The sequence below is a fragment of the Sipha flava genome, unplaced genomic scaffold, assembly GCF_003268045.1.
Source record: "Sipha flava isolate LNK unplaced genomic scaffold, YSA_version1 313_pilon_pilon, whole genome shotgun sequence".
NCBI lineage: Eukaryota > Metazoa > Arthropoda > Insecta > Hemiptera > Aphididae > Sipha > Sipha flava.
In genome coordinates, this window is record NW_020272993.1 from 50,284 (window position 1) to 71,457 (window position 21,174).

At 24.7% G+C, this 21,174-nt stretch overlaps 1 protein-coding gene across 1 annotated transcript in view; it reads right to left on the bottom strand.

Moving 5' to 3' along the window:
- Nucleotides 1-21,174, bottom strand: part of LOC112686518 (nesprin-1) — a 71,229-nt gene that overhangs the window by 43,005 nt on the left and 7,050 nt on the right. Inside the window, exons 2-39 of the mRNA XM_025558854.1 lie at nt 20,843-21,160; nt 16,665-16,726; nt 16,446-16,541; nt 16,295-16,378; nt 16,120-16,212; nt 16,010-16,042; nt 15,744-15,901; nt 15,482-15,677; nt 15,210-15,407; nt 14,981-15,127; nt 14,734-14,898; nt 14,515-14,676; nt 13,936-14,355; nt 13,736-13,876; nt 13,516-13,680; nt 13,325-13,454; nt 12,446-12,639; nt 12,189-12,374; nt 11,979-12,113; nt 11,771-11,908; nt 11,553-11,714; nt 11,165-11,479; nt 10,874-11,098; nt 10,249-10,776; nt 9,904-10,186; nt 7,953-8,203; nt 7,581-7,883; nt 7,316-7,515; nt 6,510-6,741; nt 6,155-6,447; nt 2,366-5,582; nt 2,153-2,296; nt 1,943-2,082; nt 1,691-1,889; nt 1,458-1,619; nt 1,217-1,381; nt 986-1,145; nt 637-925 (exon numbers count right to left, since the gene is read on the bottom strand). Coding sequence (XP_025414639.1) covers nt 637-925; nt 986-1,145; nt 1,217-1,381; nt 1,458-1,619; nt 1,691-1,889; nt 1,943-2,082; nt 2,153-2,296; nt 2,366-5,582; nt 6,155-6,447; nt 6,510-6,741; nt 7,316-7,515; nt 7,581-7,883; nt 7,953-8,203; nt 9,904-10,186; nt 10,249-10,776; nt 10,874-11,098; nt 11,165-11,479; nt 11,553-11,714; nt 11,771-11,908; nt 11,979-12,113; nt 12,189-12,374; nt 12,446-12,639; nt 13,325-13,454; nt 13,516-13,680; nt 13,736-13,876; nt 13,936-14,355; nt 14,515-14,676; nt 14,734-14,898; nt 14,981-15,127; nt 15,210-15,407; nt 15,482-15,677; nt 15,744-15,901; nt 16,010-16,042; nt 16,120-16,212; nt 16,295-16,378; nt 16,446-16,541; nt 16,665-16,726; nt 20,843-21,160 — 10,489 coding nt within the window. The remainder of the gene's footprint in view (nt 1-636; nt 926-985; nt 1,146-1,216; nt 1,382-1,457; nt 1,620-1,690; nt 1,890-1,942; nt 2,083-2,152; nt 2,297-2,365; nt 5,583-6,154; nt 6,448-6,509; nt 6,742-7,315; nt 7,516-7,580; nt 7,884-7,952; nt 8,204-9,903; nt 10,187-10,248; nt 10,777-10,873; nt 11,099-11,164; nt 11,480-11,552; nt 11,715-11,770; nt 11,909-11,978; nt 12,114-12,188; nt 12,375-12,445; nt 12,640-13,324; nt 13,455-13,515; nt 13,681-13,735; nt 13,877-13,935; nt 14,356-14,514; nt 14,677-14,733; nt 14,899-14,980; nt 15,128-15,209; nt 15,408-15,481; nt 15,678-15,743; nt 15,902-16,009; nt 16,043-16,119; nt 16,213-16,294; nt 16,379-16,445; nt 16,542-16,664; nt 16,727-20,842; nt 21,161-21,174) is intronic.

The following is a 21,174-nucleotide window of genomic DNA, read 5'->3' on the forward strand; positions in this document are numbered from 1 at the left end:
TATATTCAGCAAATTTATTTTATCTGGATTCATATAAACTTTTGGTTATTAATTTACTATACAATCATATAGACATTTAGTATATTATTTTTGATAACTATAAAATTAATATTGTAAGAACTCAATCATTTTATTTCTTAAGCGTCACTAATTGTAATTTATCTCTTCGATAGCCGTCAGCCGAATGAAGTTTTATTTTAGTTTCGTTTGGTCGGTTGTACAGTTCTTATGATGAATGCGTCAAATTCAAAAAATACTATTGAAAAAATGAAACTAAATTCAATGAAGCAGAAAACCATGACAGATTTCTTTAAAAAATAATATTTTTTTTTATAATAATAATTTAATTTACATAGTATAATTATTATGCTATTATGTAGTTAAAATTTACATTTTAAAAACAATAAATAATTAATAATTATGTATAATAATAAAAAAAATTTTTTTCTCTTAACTCGTTAATTTGAATTTTTTTTTGCTCTCTAATTTTTTTGAATTAATCAACAATTCGAACTCTCGGTAAATCGAAATTTTTCAACAGTCCCGTCAACTTCGAACTATCGAGAGTCGTATATATATATATATATATTATTAATTTGATATAATTAATTTGATTCTTGTAACTGACTGACTCACCGATTTCCAACTTGGAGTATAAGTGGTTTTAAACGTTCTACTCCACTTGTGTGCAATAAATTATTAGAGTTATCAGTGAATTTCTCTATTTTGGGTTCATAATTTAATATTTTATTACGTTTTTCCGCAAAAAGATTTAATTTATTTTCTTTGCTGTCGAATGTTGATTGCAATTGTTGATCTTTCATAAACGATTCAATTAATCTAAACCAAGTTGTTATTTCATCAAATTCGTTTTCAAAGTCTGTCCATTGAATAATTATTTCTTCCATTTTTTCAATGATATTATCTAAAAATACTCTCAAAATTAATTAAAAATATTAATTTAAAATTTCTTTATACTACTAACCAATTTCTACAATTAATTGTGCTTTATCATTATCTATTTTTGATATTTCTTTTGTCATAAAATTAACTCCTTTTTTCGTTGTAGTTTTGCTTACTAATTTAAATACTTCTTCTAGGTGATTTCGCAAATTTCTTTCAGCTATACTTGCTGTTTTCATTTCCTTAAGTTATAAATAGAAATACAATTATTTGTAAGTAAACTATTTATAGGTACATTTGAATTCATGCTAACTTTGAGTATTGTGATTCTTTTAATAATCACGTCTTTTTCAGCGGAAATATTGTTATTTTCTCTTATTTTATTACGTTGTTCTTTCAACATTAATTTAAGTTTCTGACAGATTTGGTTAAATTCAGAATGATTTTGTACAGATAGATCTAATGAATCCATTAACTCCTATTATAAATTAGTAAATTTAATTAAGAAAACTGAATAATCAAACCTAATTATTGACGCAAAAATATTAACTCACCTTAGATTTTGTAACAATTTTTTCATAAAGGCTTTTAATGGATTCCAAATACGTGTTTAATGTGTTGTCTTTAGTTTGATTTACAAGTTCTTGAGCTTTGTCACATACTGATTGTACAAGTGTTTGATGAGACATTATTTCTTGGTTTATAACAACATGATTCTAGTACAAATGATATTATAATCAAAACATATTAATAAGTATAGATAATATACAATAGATTAAATATTTACCTGAAGTTGAGCTCTTTTTTCTTGTAAAGTTGCTTTTGTTTCAGTGTGTTGTTGCATTGCTTGCTCAATATTTTTTAGCCATTTGGTTAACTGTTCTTGAGATAACGAAAATTCTGCGAACTGCATTAAGCAATTATCAAGTTTACTGAGACTACATTGCAAATTTTCAGAAACTGACTCCCATGCAATTCTTAAATCCCTAAAATAAAATATAATGAATATACGAAACTTATAATTTAAATAATCGTTTACTTCATATGTTGTCGAATGATTTCTCTTCCATCAGGAGAAGTTTGAGCATATAGCTTTTCTGCCATATTTACTAGAGATTCATATTGCACACTTTGTTGACACTTTGAATCTGATAATGCAAGTAGTTTTTTTTGTCTTTCCTAAATGAATAAAAATATATATCATATTTCAATTAATTGCAATAATTAATATAAGTTCTTTATTATTTACTTGTAAGAGTCCTAAATCACCAACAACTTCACTGTGTTGTTTTAGTTCCTCTGCTAAACTTTTAACTAATTCAAGAAACTCTTTATAACTCAAATCAAAATGCTGGTGTTCTCGTACAAAGTTTTCATACTTTAAAATTGATTCCTAAAATAAATTTAAATTAAATTATACTATCGAATATTACGTTATATTAATTGTTAAGTCTATTATTACCTTTGTTCTGGTCTTAACATTTTGATACGTTTTCATTAAATTAGTAATTGCATTATTAACATCAGGTGAAACTTCTACAATATCAGATTGTATTTCCAAAATTTCTTTATGTTTTTTCGTGATATCTTCGTCTAAAAGTTTAAGTTTTTCTAAATATTGTTGTTTACTTGCTGACGAATTTTTTAAACTTCTTTCTTTTATTTGAGTCTCAATTGATTTTAAATATTTATCTAAATTTTCTATTTTAGTTAAAACTTCATCATACTGATTTTGTTTTTGATTTAACATTTTTAATGTATTTTCACAATTTAATATCAAACTTTTCCAATTCGTTTTTTGTTTATTGAGTTCATCCTGAACTGTAGATTTACCATTAGCATCAGTTTCTTTCAATACTATACCTCCAATGTTGCAACATTTTTCTAATAAAATTTCACCATCAGCTTTTTGATTGATTATATTCATAAAAACATCTGTATTTGTTTCTGAATGATTATCAATTGCAACTGAATACTCATCTTGTAATATTTTAAGATAATTTTTGAATGATTCTACGTTTTCTAAATACAACTCGTGATTTTTTAAGTGAGACTCATTTAGTTTTAAACGTTTATTCACATCCGATGAAATACTTGTATATTTTTTTAATATATCTTGAAGTTTTGTATTAGCATCTGGTTCATTTAATTGTGTTACTTTTTCTTTCAATTGATCAATTACATCCTTATAAGCAATAAGATCTTGTTTTAATGTTTTTAAATTGTTACAATTGGTTCCCTTATCCATAATATTATTTCGTTTTGCTTTTTTTAAGTCGATAAATTTTTCTTCCATTTCATGAAGACAATTCTGAATTTGATTAAAACTTTCATTAAAAGATGATTTTTGTACTAAGGCGTTTTCAATGTTTTTCGTAATATTTCCACATTCATCGTTAAAATTTTCACAGTCCAATCTTAATTGTTTAACTTTTGATCTTATTTCTTCGCGATTTTCCATTGTTATATCTGGATACATACATTCACCTTTTGAAATAGTATCATTTATTAATTGTTGATTTTCTTCAAGTTGTTTATTTAGATTTTTCAATGTCGCTAAATCCGATTGAGCATTCTGAATAGATGCTTTTCCTGCATTCTGAGCAGTTTCAATCGATTTTAATTTACTATTTAATTCTTTTATAAAAGCAATAGCTTTTTCATACGAAGTATTAAATTCTTTTTTCATTTCTTTTAAACGATTTATTCTATCAAGGCATTTATCAATACTATTCTGGTACGATTCCAATTTTCGTTTAATTTTTATCGCTTGATTTTCTAATGTTGATTTACTGTGAAATATTTTTATATTTTCAACACAATGTACAAGTTTATTCAAAAGTTGATTAGCCTCATTTACTTTTATTTTGTATTTATTTATATTTTCTTCCGCAATATTTATAGAGTTCATATCAATAGAAATGTCTACAGATGTTTTTACATCATTATCTAAGATATTAACCGATGGAATAATATCATCCAAAACAATTTGATATTCAACCCACATATTTATGATTTTTGCAAGTGTCGTTTCTCGTTCCTTAATTTCTTTTTCAGTATTTTCAATTTTTACGCTTAATAATTCATTATTATTACTTATTTTGTCTAAACTCAGATCCGCCGAAGAATATTGATTAAGATAATCTAAAACATAATCTATTTTAAATTTTTGTTCCTTAATTGTTTTCAAGTTTCCTTTAATGTCTTCAACAGAACGAAGTTTGATTTCTATTTGTTCTTTTTCGATTTCTTCTTCTGGTTTACACCATGTTAACTTTTCATCAGCACTTTTAATTGAATGTAAAAGGTTGGTCAAATCATCTTCTAAATGTTTTTTTAAATATGTCATTAATGTAGTTTCTACTTTGTCAACCTGTTGTACAACACTTTCATATCGTTTTTTAAGGCTTTTTAGTTCTTTAATTATTGTAGATTCAGAAATAATTGGGTAAGTTTCGGTCATCTCTGATACTGAATGGTTAACGGCATCTATATTTAAATTCATTTTTATTAGTTCATTTTTACATTTTTGACAAGATTTTAAATTGATCAACAATGCATCTAGTTCATTATTCAGATTATCACACTTGATAACGTTTTCACGTATTTGATTAATTTCAGAAGTGCGTTTTTTTATTTCAAATCTTATTGCTTCTTCTTGTTGAGAAAACTCACTAACAAGACCCACTAAATTGCAAGCTATACTTTCAACACCAGTAAATTGGTCATCCATCAATGCACACAATGAATCTAATGTTAGGATTGGCCTACCTCCATTTAGTTTTTGTAACTTATTAATTTTTTCAACAAGATTGTTTTTTAACGCTAAATTAATATCTTTTTCTTCTGAATATTTAAAAAGTTTGCTTTTAATTTTTTCGATATCATCGAAATTAGAGGTGCAATCTAAAAGCTCAATGTTGACATCTGATAGCCATTGCAAAATACTATCTTTAGCCTGGTTCACTTGTTTCCAAATTACTTGTTGAGAATGTGCAATTTCAGCGTTCTTTTTAATTTCCTTGTGAAATTTTTCCCAACTCTCTACGTCATTTTTATAATTTTGATTAATTTTTTTAACATTTAGTTTTGGATAGTTTTCTGCCAATATCATCAACTTTTGAAGGGACTCTTCCGTTACAGGTAAAACATCGATTATAGCTGTACTTTGTTTTAGAGCTTTATTGTATTTTTCTTCTACTGCTTGAGCTTCAGTTAAATCATTCGGTGACTCTATTGACTCTAATATAACTTTCCACTCTTCTTTAGTGGATTTTATTTTATTTTGAATATCATTGATTTTTAACCAATTGTCGTTAATTTCTTTTAAACTTGTTATTTCGTGTTCAGCTGCAGTGTTTAAATTAGCCAAATCGGTATTTACTTCTAGTAAAATATTCTTAACAAATATCGATTTACTTTTGTCGAGCTGAATTAAAATTGCACCTTCCTCTTCCAAATTTTTAAGTTGTTCAATTAATTCATTTGTTTCAGTTAATTCTTGTATTTTTGGAAGGATAACATTGATATCATTTAATGATTTCGCAGAAGATTTGTGGTTATCAATTTTACTTCCTATCATTTTAATTCGTTTAACCAAATCATCATTCATTTTATTGATAACTTTTTGACAGTTCTTTATTTTATGTTCGTTTTCTTCTTTTTTTTTAAGTTTTTCTCTAAAAATATAAAAATGAATAATAAATATATTTTATGTAAAATTAAATTGTATGCAAAATGATTTTTCCTGTCATATAAAAAGTGTAACATTTTATTTATGCACAATTGTAAGTCTCTACTAACAACAATTTCTAATAACATTTAAAAATATAATTGTCTATTGAAGTGTTGAAAACGCTCTATAAAAATTATACGTATATACTTTCGACACTCAAAAATTAATTTAAAAGTACCTACATTATTAAAACTTAAAATTGTGTTCATTATGAATATCGTAGTAAACTTAATTCGATATATTATTCAATATGCATTATTATATTATATTCGGTATATACAATTAGTTTTAAATTCTATATATATATGGTATATACCATATACTATACATGTATATTTATTATATGGTATAAAACAATAATGAAATATAATTTCGATGAGGGAAATATTATAATTTTTAATAGTATTCAATAACCTATTGATCATGCTAAAACAAAATAATACCCGTAGTTTTAGTGACCATTAAAATATATATAAATATATAGGTTACCATAGAATAATTTTTAATTTTACTTACTGAATGTTAACCAATTTCAGTTCTACTTCTTTAAATTGGTCTGCAATTGATGATCCGGGAATAGTAGTTTTACTTTGTTGCAATAAATTTTCAATTGAGTCTATATTTTGTTTCCAGAGTTCAACTTCTTCTGAACATTTATCCACATAATCTATTAAGGTTATATTAGCTTGATTAGCATCAAATTGAAATTCAATATGACTTAATTTTCCTAATAATGTCTCTTTCCAAATAATGAATTCATTCGCTTTTTCCAGTACAATTTTTTTCTGTTGCATAAGATCTTGAATGCCCTGTATCAATATAAATTTTAATTCAAAATAATGACGTTAAAAATCATATTTAAATATATTACTTTAAATTGCATAATTGATTGTTGTACTGCAGAATTGTTATCAAAATTTTTAAAATTGTCTTCAATTTCAATAAATAATGATTGTTTTTCCATATGTTCTTCAGTAAAGGAGTGCAGCTTCTTTAGTGTTTGCTCAATTGTATTACTTGAAACAACATTACATTTGCTTACTTTTGAATCCAGTTCATTCAACCATTCACAAAATGTATTAAATTTGATGTTGTGTTCTTTTCTGGAATAAATGTATTGTGCTGTATAATACACAATGGTCACAAAAAAAAGTGGTAATCCACTTTTCACAATCTTATTTTTGGGTCTTTTACCTATTTTTTCCAAAATAACTAATCCTCTTTATATTTATATATAAAGGTTATCAGTTTAGATCGGGGTTTTGCCATAGTAAAATTATATTTATATTTATTTATATATCTATTTATTATTATTTTTTTATTGGGTAGTAGGTATATACTTATATTTGTATTATACATACTGTTATTATTTATAAGCTACTTATATATAAATGTTTAAGGTTACTATACAATACAGTATACGAGTATATTATACAGTAACCTTAAATAATAAATTAATAACACTTTTATATTATAGATAAATAAATATTTTTTACGTTAGAATTAAATATTTTAAAAATAAAAAACCTAATATAAAAATAATTATGAATAGTATATATTTTTGTTTTAGTATAACATTAACATTAATTATTATACATACTCGTAAAAGTATTTTATAAAAAATTAAAGGGATTTATTCATCTCCAAAACTAGTTATTGTTATTAAATGTTACTAACTTGTCTAAAATTATATTGGAAATAGTTTGCATGTGTTCATGCACTAGCTTTAAGTATTCGTTATTTTTGCTTTTTAAATTGGCTAATTTATCCTTCACATCATTTGTAGTCTCGGTTGTAAACTGTTGACTAATTCCATTTAAGCTCTGTGAAAGACTAGAAATTTCACTTTGACATTCGATAAGTTCTTGATGTAATACCTAAAATCAATAATCATTCGTAATATGAAATTTTGAAAAAAAAAAAATAAAAAAATAATTGTTACTTTGTGTTCCAATAGTTTTTTTTCAAGTATATCTTCTGAAAGTGATTGACTTATTATTAAAGCATTTAATTTTGATAATTTTGGTTGGTTTAGTTTATCTTCTATTTTTTGAGTTTTGTCGATTAACTCATTCCAATTTAATAACAACCTTTGGAGACGGGTAGATTGTTGAATTGCAGATGACTGTACCGATATACAACGAGATTGTATTGCATCTACTTCGTTCAAAATAACAGCAGTTTTATTTTCGGTTGTTATTGCCTTAAGATTTTCAATTTTTTCTTTGCATTCCGAATCCATTAACTAATTAAAAATGAGTGTATTGTAATAGGATTAGATTCAAAGTTATATTAATATTTTGTCATAACTTACTTTTGCATTTTCTAACCAATCATTTGCAAATTGCAATGTAATTGGTTTAACATAGTCAGTATTAATTTTTTTTTCAGCATTCTCTAGCCAAGGTCTAATTTCTTCTAATTTTGCTTTATGAATTTGCCACTCATTAAGATCAATATTAATTTCTTCATTTTTGCGATTAGTATTGCATTCTAAATTTAATATAGACATTCTAACTTCATCCAAGTCTTGTCTAAGTTTTTGCGTTTCGCTAGTATCGGTTTCTAAAAGTAATATATATATATATATAACAACATTATACAACACATTGATAAAAATATGTTTATCTATAGGTGGAGTGTCTGGTCTGAAACAATTTTCAATTATATCTTGGTTTTTTATTTAATAATTTAATAACTATTTGTTTTTAGTACTATTTTCTAAATGTATAATTATAAAATTATCTACGGCATTTAACTTTTATTTGACTTATGGTATATAATTGAAACTAAACGGATTACCTTTTTAAAATAAACTAAAAATCCCTCATATTTAGACGAAGATATTTCGTAAACTTAAATAAGTAATAAAGAGACAGCCAAGTGGTAAAAAATACACTTACAGAATATATCAAGGGCGTATTTGTGTTGAGGCCATGGGGGGGAGCGAAATTCATTTTACTTCAATACAAACTTAAAAATAATTTACAGTTCATTACCTACAGCTCATTTTACTGTTATAATAATCATATTTTGTTGATAATAATTGTATTTACTTGATTATATTTTTAAAAATATTTGAATAATTGGAAATAAATAGACCTCATCAAATATTGTTTTCATCGAAAATTTGATGAATTAATAGTTAGTGACGTTATTGTTATTTCCTTATTATATCATTGCATTAAATTATCAAACATTTTAATAATCATTCGAAAAAAAAAAATTTGGATTGAATAAATAATTGAATACTATTAAATATTATTAAATAATTGGAAATTAATATTTCATTTAATGGAATACAATATATACCGTTTGCATTATGTTTTGTTTAATGATATATCATATATTTTGTTAAACGTTACGTTTTGTTTTGTGTTATTTATTTATTTATGTTTATCGTTTTCCGTTATAATTACGTTTACAAATTTCAATCGTTTTTTATCAAATGTAACGTTATAATCATAACGTTATTATAACGTTTGCAAGCCCTGTCCAGGATAATTTCTAAGGTCAATAATTTAATAATAAGTACATTTTTACAAATATATTTATGTAATATAACACTTTTGTTAACAGTTTATTATTCAACCAGTCCAGACTGTGTCTAGAGCCCAACAATTTGTAAAATTATTTTTTTTTCTAATAAATTTAAAAATTTTGCATATATTTTTATTTTTCGTACTATTTATAGCGCATAGTTTAGAGTTTTTAAGTGCATATTTAAGAGCTAAAAAGTAACATTTTTAGTGCTACAATTTTCGAGCCCTTATAATAACATATTATAATGATAGACTAGTAATTTATATTCTTGGCGAATGCTCCCTTCGCCCCTCCTTAAATACGCCCTTGGAATATATATCTGTTTACTTAATTATTAGCTACATATAAATTTAAAATCGAAATCTATAATTTTTCCAAACTTTAGTATAGAAATATTACACATTTTTGTCTATATATTTCTGACATTTTAATGAATATATATTATTTATAATATAACTGATTTATACTATAATATAATGAATTTTACGAACTAAAGAATTCTCCATAAAAATTAAATAATAGAAGTAAAACATTAATCATATTATAATATTGAGACATTGCATTATGTTGTTTTAGTTATCCATACCACATAAAAAAAAAAAAAAAATGGATTTCTAAATATTTTGTTTGCTCAATTTATATATTACATACACAATAATTTATTATTGAATAAGAAGATATACATGGACTTATAAAAACCTGAGTTTTATGTAGCTAATTACCTTTTTCAAAACTTTGTATATCTTGTGTTAATCGTTCTAAGCTATTTCTTCGTTTTTGTAATTCGTCTTGAACTTGTTCCATTCCTCGAGCTTTCATTTCTGGATTTGATTCATCTTTCTGTATTCTTTCTATAACTGCTGGAGCAGATTCTACGGACCAAATATGAATTTTATTCAATCCTGAATCTAGTTCACATAGTTTCATTGAAAGCTTTTCCAATCTCTGTGTTTCTTTATTCACTGTTTGCATAGTATTTTCTAATTGACTTTCAATTGCATTAATCTAAAAAAAAAAAAAAAAAAATGAATATTAAAATTTAGATAAGAATATTAATATAACTTTACTTCGTTTTCAATATCAAATTGTTTTTCTGGGATATGTAAATTTTGCGATATATCTTTCAACTTATTTAACAGACTTTCAGCAGCTTCTCGCAATGCGAGACTTAATTCTTGTTTACTTCTTAATTGCATTGAGATTTCTTTTGAGTTATGTTTATTATCATCAGATATTGTTTTTAGTTCATTTTCAGCTTTTCTGATTATTTCCATTACTTCATTTTTAGTTTTCGTGTATTCTATTAAAAGCTTTTGAGCATTTTTTAATTTGTTGAACTTATCAATTGATTCATTATATACAACACTCCAATCTGTTTCCAGTTTAGTAACAAGTTGTGGAATAAAGTTTGGCACGGAAGTAGAATGTTTAGCTAGTTGCTTGCCTCGTTGCAATGTTGACATAACTATTACTCGTTGCTTCTCAAGTTCTTCAATTATTTGTTCCTGATTTGTTATTAGTCCATTTAAATCATCCCATGACTCACCTTTTTTAGATAACTGTTCTTCTTTAGTCTTTTGTAGAATATTTCCAATCTAATAATAAAATGAATTATTTATAAAAAAAAATAATATATAACCATTTGTGTAATGTTATAACTTCATAAGAAAATATGTATTTAAATTAACTTACTTCTGTTACTTCTTTTTTATATATAAAACATTTAGTATACATTTCGGTTTTGGTTATAGTCATGTCTATAGTTGGTATTAAATGCTTATAACGAGCAATAAGATTTTCTAAATTTTTCTGTTCTACTTGTTGCTGTTCTTGAGGTATGTATGGTAAAAGACTATCCAATATTTGAACCATCCACTTCATATCATCACGTTTGCTATCAACATCGTGGCATATTTCCTATGTAAAATAAAACATCATAAAATAATTTGAAAATAAATAAAGCGCTTACAGATATTGATTTACTTGGAATATGAATTTTTCTTTTTCAAATTCTTCGTCATTTAAAAGTCCTTTTAACAATCGTTGAACGCTTATATCAACTGCGTTCATCCATTTCTCAATATCGTTAAATTTAGATTTGTAATCTTGAAACTGATTAGGTATTTGTTTGCATTTTTGTCTCATTTCTATATTTCTTTTTTCTATGTTTTTAAATCGATTGATTGATTTGTTTAATGTAGAATCCAGTGATGGATTAGCTATTATTTTACTAGCGACAGTCATATTATTTAAACATGATTTAAGTTCTTTAAATATCACGCCATTATCAAAGTATTCCTTTAATTTCAATTAAAATAGGTAAATAAAATAATAATAATTACTGCTAAGAAACAATTTGGGTATAGCTTACAATATTTCGATTGAGTACCAAGTTAACATTATCATTTCTACTGAACATCTGTTGCTCAATATTAAGTTCTTTTTCTGCCTCATTCATACATTGATTGAATGTAATTTCATTTAGTTTAAATTCAACTCTTGTCAGGTATTCAGGAACCATACTTAAACATTCCTAAGATAATATAAATAAAGATATGATTTCTAAACAGTTGTTTAATTAAATAATACTTGGTATTTCAATTTTATTGCTTTGGATCTATTTCTTATTGATTCTTGTTCACTGGGTACAATACATCTAAGTAGTTCATCCTCAACAGTATCCAATTCCGTAATCCATTTATTATTATTGGAAAACTCAAAATAATCCTATACATAAAAAATGTCGGAAAAAATTAAAAATCAATATAAAGATTAATATTTCTGATAGAAAACTCACTTTTTGGGATTCTAAAGTTTGCCTTAAGCTTGTCATTTCTTCTGAAAATATTTTTTTACTAGTTTCAATCCAATCTAGTATCACATTTTCCACTTCAACAAAATTATGCCAGCATCTTAAAGTTTGTTGTAATTTCTAAAAAAAATCAAATCTGTTTATAATATTTATCCTTATGTTATATTTTACTCATAAAACGATGTAGATGCATACCATATCCCAATGTTGACACTCTTGAGTAATTCTTGAAAACCTTGCATTTAAATCAGCCATTGTTTGTACAAACTCAGCATTGCTTTCTTGTTCATTATCCGGTTGTATTGATTTAATAATGCTTTGGAATATTTTATTCTTACTTGATAACATAGACTGGTAGTAGGACATACGAATTAATATGCTCTAAAAAATTTGAAAATTAATTATTATATTAATTTATAATTCATTACTGAATTAAATTACTAAAAACATACCTTCAAATAATCAATATCACTATACAGTTCTTCTCGATTTTTACTTAATTTTAATGTACTCAAAAATTCATCACAACTATTTAACCAATCGTTTATTTCTTTTTGACCTGTTTCAAGAGCATCATATTGAACAAGCATATGATGAAGTGCATTTAATTGTATAGGTATACTCGCTCTAATATTGACAAGAGATTCTAAAATAAATAAAACAATAAAATTAAGTTCATGTATTATACGTATTGGATGGTTTTTAAGTATAATACAAATATAGAATACATAGGATTTCATTGAATAAATTAGTAACGGCCATAGAAATACCAAACAAAATACTTTAAATATAGCCAATAATCCAAACTAGAAGATAATTTAATTTTAAATAAAATATTTCTGATTAAAAATATAGAAAGAACTAAAAAAAAAAAAACATCAAAAAAAATATATTTATATGGAATAAGTACATTGAACATTTATCAGGCAAAAAAGAAACAAAATTAGTTAATAATACTGATTCCTCGTATTTTTATTTTTTGTAGACATATTAAAAAAAAAAACCAAATTTAATACCTAAGTGATAAATTTACACTTTTATATTTATCAATCCATTAAATACAAAGATTCTTTTTAAATTATAACAATATATCACAAAATCATAAAAAAAATAGTAAAGTTCAATTAAAGAAAAATCATCATAGTTTCAGAATTTAAAAAAGAATATAGTTATTAATAGGTATAGTTTATTTATAACACTACAATTTTTATACTTAAATTTGAATAGAATATTTAAAGCTAAAATTCATCAAGTATAAAGATTATAAATCTTATCAAAGATCCTGAATATTTAAAATATTAAAATTGCATAAGATGTATAATTGGATTTACCCTTTTCTTTTTTTATACATAGCATCATCTCGTTGACTTCATCTCTCGTTAAATCTTTTATTAATAATTGAAACTTTTTACTGATTGCCTTAAAAAGATCATCCATTTCATCTAATTGTGTTTGAAGTATCTGAAACATTTCATTTTTATTTAAAAAAATGTTTTTATAACTTTTATATTTATGAGCATACTTGGATATCGTTTAAGTAATCTTTAATTTTCCGCGACGAGCTCAAATGTATTGATGACATAATGTGTTCTGCACGAATATTCCATTTGTGTAATATGTCTAATCCTTCTAAATATTCTTTTCTGTTTCTGATCATATCACCAGAATGCATGTGATTTTTAGTTTTCTATAAAAAAAAAATGTATGAATTGCGACTGCAGTTAATTTAGTGAGATACATACCATGAATATACTTTCCCAAGCACTTGTTATACTAAGAAATTCTTGTTTTAATTCGGCACTAATTGAATCTTCACATGTTGCCACTAAAAAGCTAACTGTATCATTAAGCAACTCATATTTTTCTTTCCAAACACCAATATCCTAAGCAATATAATTTTTTTAATTTTTTATAGATTTAAATTAAAATATACCGAAAATACTTGAAAGAAATCGATTTTCTGTTCATGTGGCAAATCAACTTTTATAACAGCATCCGCTAACCATAATTTCATTTCTTCAGATATTTTACTCCATCGCCTCCAATAGGATATGACTTCTTCGAGCATGCTTTGTGCACATCTTAATTCCATTGCAATACTTTTCCATTGTTCAGCTGTCTGTCTCATAAATTTTTCAATAGCAATAGAATCTCTATATTCTACACTGCACTCTTGTTTATACTCTTGTACGACATTCTGCATGTCTATAAATGCCTTATTAAATTCTTGAAATATATTGTTTCCTATAACGAAATTGTTGTATTTTTCGAGAAGTTGCAAAACGTCCTGTTGACGGCCATATTTAACAGTCCATGCTTTTAGTTTATTTTCAGTCAAATTCAAAAATGCAATTAAACAACACTAAAAAATAAATATGCTTTTTATAATTTAACTACCCAAAGGGTCCATGCTTTTAGTTTAATTTTGGTTAGTACATATTTCAATATTATAACACTATATACAATTTTAATTAATTTTTATATCACTATAACATTTTTTTTGTTAGAATTATTATACTACCTTGTGCTCCAAAAATTTTAGATAAGTACGCCGCTTATGTGAATCTACTTCAATAGCATCAAGACGTCTTGATAGATTATTTACTTCTCTATTTTGACTTTTAGTTTTTACTAAGAGTTCATTGAATTTTTGTTGAACTTCGGGTAAATCGGCAAAAAATAACTATAAAATGTTATAAGTGAATTAGTTAATGTATGGAAATTATAAGTTTACTAATACCTTATGATCTTCCAATTTTCTGCTAATTATTACAGCTGTCTCTTCATTCATAACTGATGGAATGGTATTATCATTTATAAGCTGCTCAGCTTTTGTGACCCATTCTCCAATAACTTTAAATGGTTGAGGTAGACAGAGATCTAACTGCCATTGCCAATTTTTCATCTGTAAAAATATTTATAATATTTATTTTGATTCAAAATATCATTGTTGGAAATTTTTATGTTTTAAAGTTTAATGATTTTACTAAATTATCTAGTAACATCCAAAGTCTCTCTAATTCTTTCCATGATTGCCCAGAAATACTGATTGATGATCCAGAATTACATATTTTTTTCAACCTGTTGAATATACTACTCATTTCTACCATTTCATCTTGGGATTTGGAAAATTCCTAAAAGTAATACAAAAATAAATGTGTTTATTTAATTATGATACATGTTTCATATTTAGTTGTTGAACTTATTAGTACTAACCGAAAAATCTTGAGATAAATTTTGAGGCCAAGACAAATATTGAGTTCTTTCAGTTAACCATGACAATAGCAAATTATAATCTTTTTGTATTTTATCAATTGATTCTCCACTTTCACTGCGAACTTCGGGATATTTATGTACAAATTGTGCAACATAAGTCATAACTGATCTTTCATCAGGTCGATCTACATCAACGTCCTGCAAATTTATGTAAATTAATAAATATTATATTGAAGAATAAGAATTGTATAGGTATATTATTTAATACATACTTCAGGATCCAGTAATCGAGCTATTCCTAAATCTTGTTCAGCAACATTGAATGCAGTTTCTAATCTTATACGATTAGTTTCATTTTTCAAAGTAGTTATGTCGATTAAATTAGTTTTTATAGTATCTATGATGGTAAGGAAAGCTATACCATCTCTCCAACTTGGTCCAAAATCTTTTACTTTTATGTTACTTTCCCTAAAAAAAAAAAAACCATTATATTCTTGTTGATTTGATTCAGATTGAATGTTATGAAATAATTACTTAGGAATTACGGTTCCAACCCATTTTAACAACGTTTTTTTAGCACCATCTGCCTTTTTGCTGATTTCCATTGTAGGTGATCGAATGCTTTCTAAGCTACTCGTGCTTCCACTAAAAGAATAGTTTAATGATGTCAGTCCTTTTGTATTTTCTTCAATCTGTAAAATAGTTATGAAGAGCTTTTTAGAAATTAATTAACAATATATGACAAACCTTTTTTAAAATTGCTTTAATATTAATCTTAATTTATTTACTATTATACTCACGTCATTAGTTACTGTAATTCCTTTTTTATGAAGCTTAGAATATAATTATATAATTATCAAATTATTTAAAAAAAAAAAACTAAATTATTATAAAATAATCTTTTTATTACCTGGAAATACAAAATTATAGTCCAGATAAGACCTAAAACAATAGGAGGTCGCCCATCAACAATATCAGCCGAGTTTATGTTTACCAATTTAATCTAAAAAAAAAATGAATTTCTTGTTTATATGAAATATCAATATAAAACTAAATTTATATGGTTAATCTAAAAATATACTGACTCGTTTACTCTGTAAAAATTGTATTGCACTATTTACGTTACTCAAAAAATGTGGTCTCCTCATGTTTCGACTACGCTCAATAGCCTGAAAAAAATTATTACATTTATAATGTAAATTATATTTTTATTTTAAATGATAGTATTATATTTACCAGTCTTTCTCCAGACAAGACTTCCAATAATGCAAGTAATTTCGTACCATCTTTAAGATCTTCGATTAAATCATCAATTTTTAGGGGTGGTATCCTCTAGAAAATACAAAAATACAATAATAAAAATAAAAATAAAAAATGAATAATAATTAATCATTAAAATGTATGAGTTTACATCAATAAATACAAAAATATAAATTATATAGGAGTTCACGTTACTTGACACAAATACGAGTTTATCCAGTTTACAAAAGTCTTCTTCTGCACTCTCTCCTGTTCGTCTACAATGCAAAACATAAGAACAACAATGCTATTAGTAACCTGTGCCTTAGGGCTGTTTTATTTAAAAAAATGAAAATAAAAATAACCGTAAACTCAAATATTTCGTGAGTATTTGCAATTTATAATATTATTTCAAAAACATGAAGTATATAGGACAGTAGATCACTTGTTTTTGTTTTAGGTTGTCACCGTACCGGTATCCGAACTGACATAATAATGCAATAAGGGACAAATGTTTAATCGATACTAATATTAAACGGCTTAGGAATATCGCACTACGATTTTCATTTCTACAAGTCTTATGTAACGCGAAAACTTAGAGAACTATATAATATATTTAAAGTAACATGTGTTCAGATCAATTTTATAAATCATGAATCGAGCCATTTATACGTTATGTGACATTTGATTATTTTCAGTATAATACTAGTACTTTAAGTAAAAAAATGTACCTAAAACTAATTATGAATAATTTTAAACCAATAAATTTTATATGAAGTATTCACTATTTATTATAGAATAATAAACTAAAAAGTAATAAATAAGGTATATAATATAGGCAATTTTTTTTGTAAAATACTATTTTTATTGCTCAAATTCTAATGAATAAGAAATTACGTTACATTTATTAAATTAATTTGATACTTATTATAACAATCAACTTGGTATGGATATATAGTTATTTTTAACTATCAACATTAAATAATTTGATTTTTATAACTTTTTAAAATGTTTTATATAAATAAATTTAAAAATATATTTTTTTATTATTATGTTAGACTTTATTAGACTATATGGATTATTATATGTATATTAAAATAAAAATGCACTTTGTTTTTTAATGTATATTTTAATGTTCAACTTTAAATCATGTTTTTATAAGATAAACGGTAGTAGTTTGACGTTTAAAACTTTAACAATGAACCAAAGGAATGAGTTTCAAACACGATAATCATTTAACGATTAGGTTGTGAAAAAACCTGTACGTATTTTAAATGTATTTAAATATCGTTTTCAAACATTTATAATAAAAAACACTGTAAAACACTGCCAACGAATTTCATTTTATAACAATAACCGGTTTAATAGTTTTGGTTACTCGTAAGAAAATGTAAATCAGCTTTCTTTTACTAAACAATACAAAGCATCAATAGTCAATTAAAACTTAAAAATATATGATTTTATTTTTTAAATTAACATCTTATTAGAAATATTTTACTTAAAATTACTAATTGTATAATATGATACGTATAATAGTTGTCCACAGTTTAAAGCTCATAAGATTCCATTATATTATTATCGTGAATTTTCAACTTAAATTAAAAATTATGCCAAATTGTGCATTTATGTAAAGTATATACCAATAAATATTATCAAAAACAAGTTTAAACGGGCGGAGAGATATAATTACATGTTTTAGTTTGCAAGTAAATCAATAATAGCCTAAGGCTTATGTTATTAAAAATAAATTTATATATATATTATAATTTACCGACATACATATTAAAATAAATAAACATTTTATGTCCATTGTACTCCTCTACAGGACGATATAACTAATGATAATTTTTACAGATAATTATATTTTAAAATAATTGTATACATTATTTAAAGAGTAAATGATAATACTACTAATTATTGATTCACTTAGTACTTAGATTGCTAAAAATTATTTTCTGAAAATGTTGCTGTCCAGAAAATAAATATCAAACAACATGGTCGATTAGGATCTTCGTTGTAAATATACAAGTACTTGGTAATAATTATAAATAAAAACACCATGTAGATTTTACATAATTCATCATTTTTTCATTATATAGTTGCACATAATTTAACCTAATAAAAATTAAAGTACGTGTAAGTTTATAAAAACTTTGTTTGAAATCAACAAAAATTTATTGAAATCAACACGGTTTTGACATCGCGTGATGTAAAATATTTTATTACTTTTAGAACTCCATAATATTATGTTATTTTAACTTAACTGATAAGCCATTACATTTGTATAATTAAGTTCACAATACAAGTAATTTGTTCAACTCTTATTTTGTTTCCTAATAAATATTTAAATTTTGTTAATTTTTTAAAGATAATTCACCATTATTATTACATACATACAATGGTTTTAATAATAATTCTTTAAATGAATATTTTTTTAAACCAAATCAAATTCGTTTACGGTTTTTTACAATAATAATTTCATATACGATTATACCAATATTTATCGGTGAATATAATTTACTTAATTATAATACATCAAACATTTCGTCGTGAGTGGATAACATTTCTGTAAGTATACACGTCACTTGAATATGAAATCGATTGTATTTATTTTGGCTAAAAGTACCAGACTGAATAATTTCATTAGCCTATTTCATCCGGGGATAGCGGCTATAAATAAGACATAAACTGCACAATGTATTTTCTAAAAATCCACTGAAACCGATTAAACTTATTTGATGCTGTTTTAATTTTAGCCTCTAGAAATAGACCATTGTGTAGTTCATTCTTTAATCAGACGGTCATTATGAATTACATAATGTGAGGTTATTCGTCAGAATGTGACACCAAATTAACTTACTCTATCAATTGTCGCCATACCCATAACAATACTCTTACATAAGTACCACTGACTACAGAAAAAATATTTGACGAATAAATTATTTGTAACGAAAAACTTTATTACGAATATATCATTCAATACCTACTACTCGACAACATTTAATATTGAGAAGAAAATATTGGAAATAATCAAACTTCAGTTTTAATCATATATTTAAAAGATTGTTTCAAAACAAGTTTAATTTAGTAACGTAAATCTACATAATTATGTATTTTTAGATACATACGTAAACATCAACGTGTTTAGTGTTTTGTTCAAAATAAAAAAAAAGGCTTTCATTTGCAAGCCATTCTAACGCATTTATCCATAATATCGCATAATTAAATATATTTTTAAATTATATAATTCGTAACGAATATTGTTATACAATTAAATACATAAGTGCCCTTATGTTCCTTACTCTATTATTTAAAATTAAAATTTGATATTACTTTTTTTTCATGTTTTCGAAAGTAGAATTTTGAAATAATAATAAATCGCAATACTAACTAGTGTAGCACAAAATTGTTGTTTTATTAAACTTGAATACAACAATTAATCATAACATTCTATGAATTATTATTTTTTAATACTAATTACTAGTTAACTATCCGTGAAGTTTGTTTATTTAATGTTCAATGTTCAAAAAATAAAATCGTTAAACATTAATTTCCAAAATGTTTAAAATATAGTTAAAATATTTGTAGACAATATGATATTTAATTTTTTCAATGACATTAAAAATAAAATGTATAAGAAATTTATAATCGATTCTTCTTGGAAAAAATAATGTAGTAATTAAATGAATGATTTTCGGCAAATATCAAACTGTATGTGTTTAAAAATAAATATTAATTGAGAAATTTTAAGATTTTTTAAACATATTTTGGTTTTATTATAAATTGTACGTATATTTTCTAATGTATTATGTCTACATTTATTGTATTATATTAAATATAGTAGATATTTGTGTATGTAGATGCATAATAAATATTAATTACAAAACATATTGTACCTACCTACGTAATAATACATTTATTCACAAATTATTTACCGTAAGAAAAAAATCTATTGAGATTTTATATTTTAATATTCTCGTAGAAATGTATCATGAATTTCTAATTTTGATCACATTTATCCACTATCGTACATTAAATAATTTGTACATAACCAATAAATAATAGCTTCAAAATAATAAAGATATTTTTATGAAGAGCCTACATTCTTAGAAAATACTTTTCAAAAATATTATGGTATTATGTTTTTTCGTAAAACAAATAAAGCTCCATTTATCACTTAAAATAATATTTTGCACGTATACTAACGTAAATAATAAATCATAGAAAGCATAAGACAAAATTTACATTTATTTTAAATGTTTTATTCAAAATGTATGTACAATATATTATAAAAAAAATTATGTGCATTTAATAATTTATGAGTTAGGACTATGAGATATTTAAAAAATAATGGTTTTGTTTTATTTAAACATCCAATATTTTTTAATGCTTACTTTTTATTTCTTCAATGTGTAAATCAAATTGTGACCGAGTACCAACAAATGATTTCCTCCAACTTTGCGGTGAAGAAATACTATCTCGGGATGAGGATCTGCTTATTGGGTTTTCTCGATCAAATGACAGCGATTGTTTGACCACAGGACTCGATTCAGGACTATTAATAGTTTTTACACTCTTGTGTACCGTAACCATGTTCACAATGACCATTTTGCCTTTTTTTCGACCATCTTTAGTGTACACATCACGTTCTTCGAGCACTTGCTCGAAAGTTTCATCACTCGACCCATCACATAATCCCCCAGTACCAACAGCTATTGAATGAAAA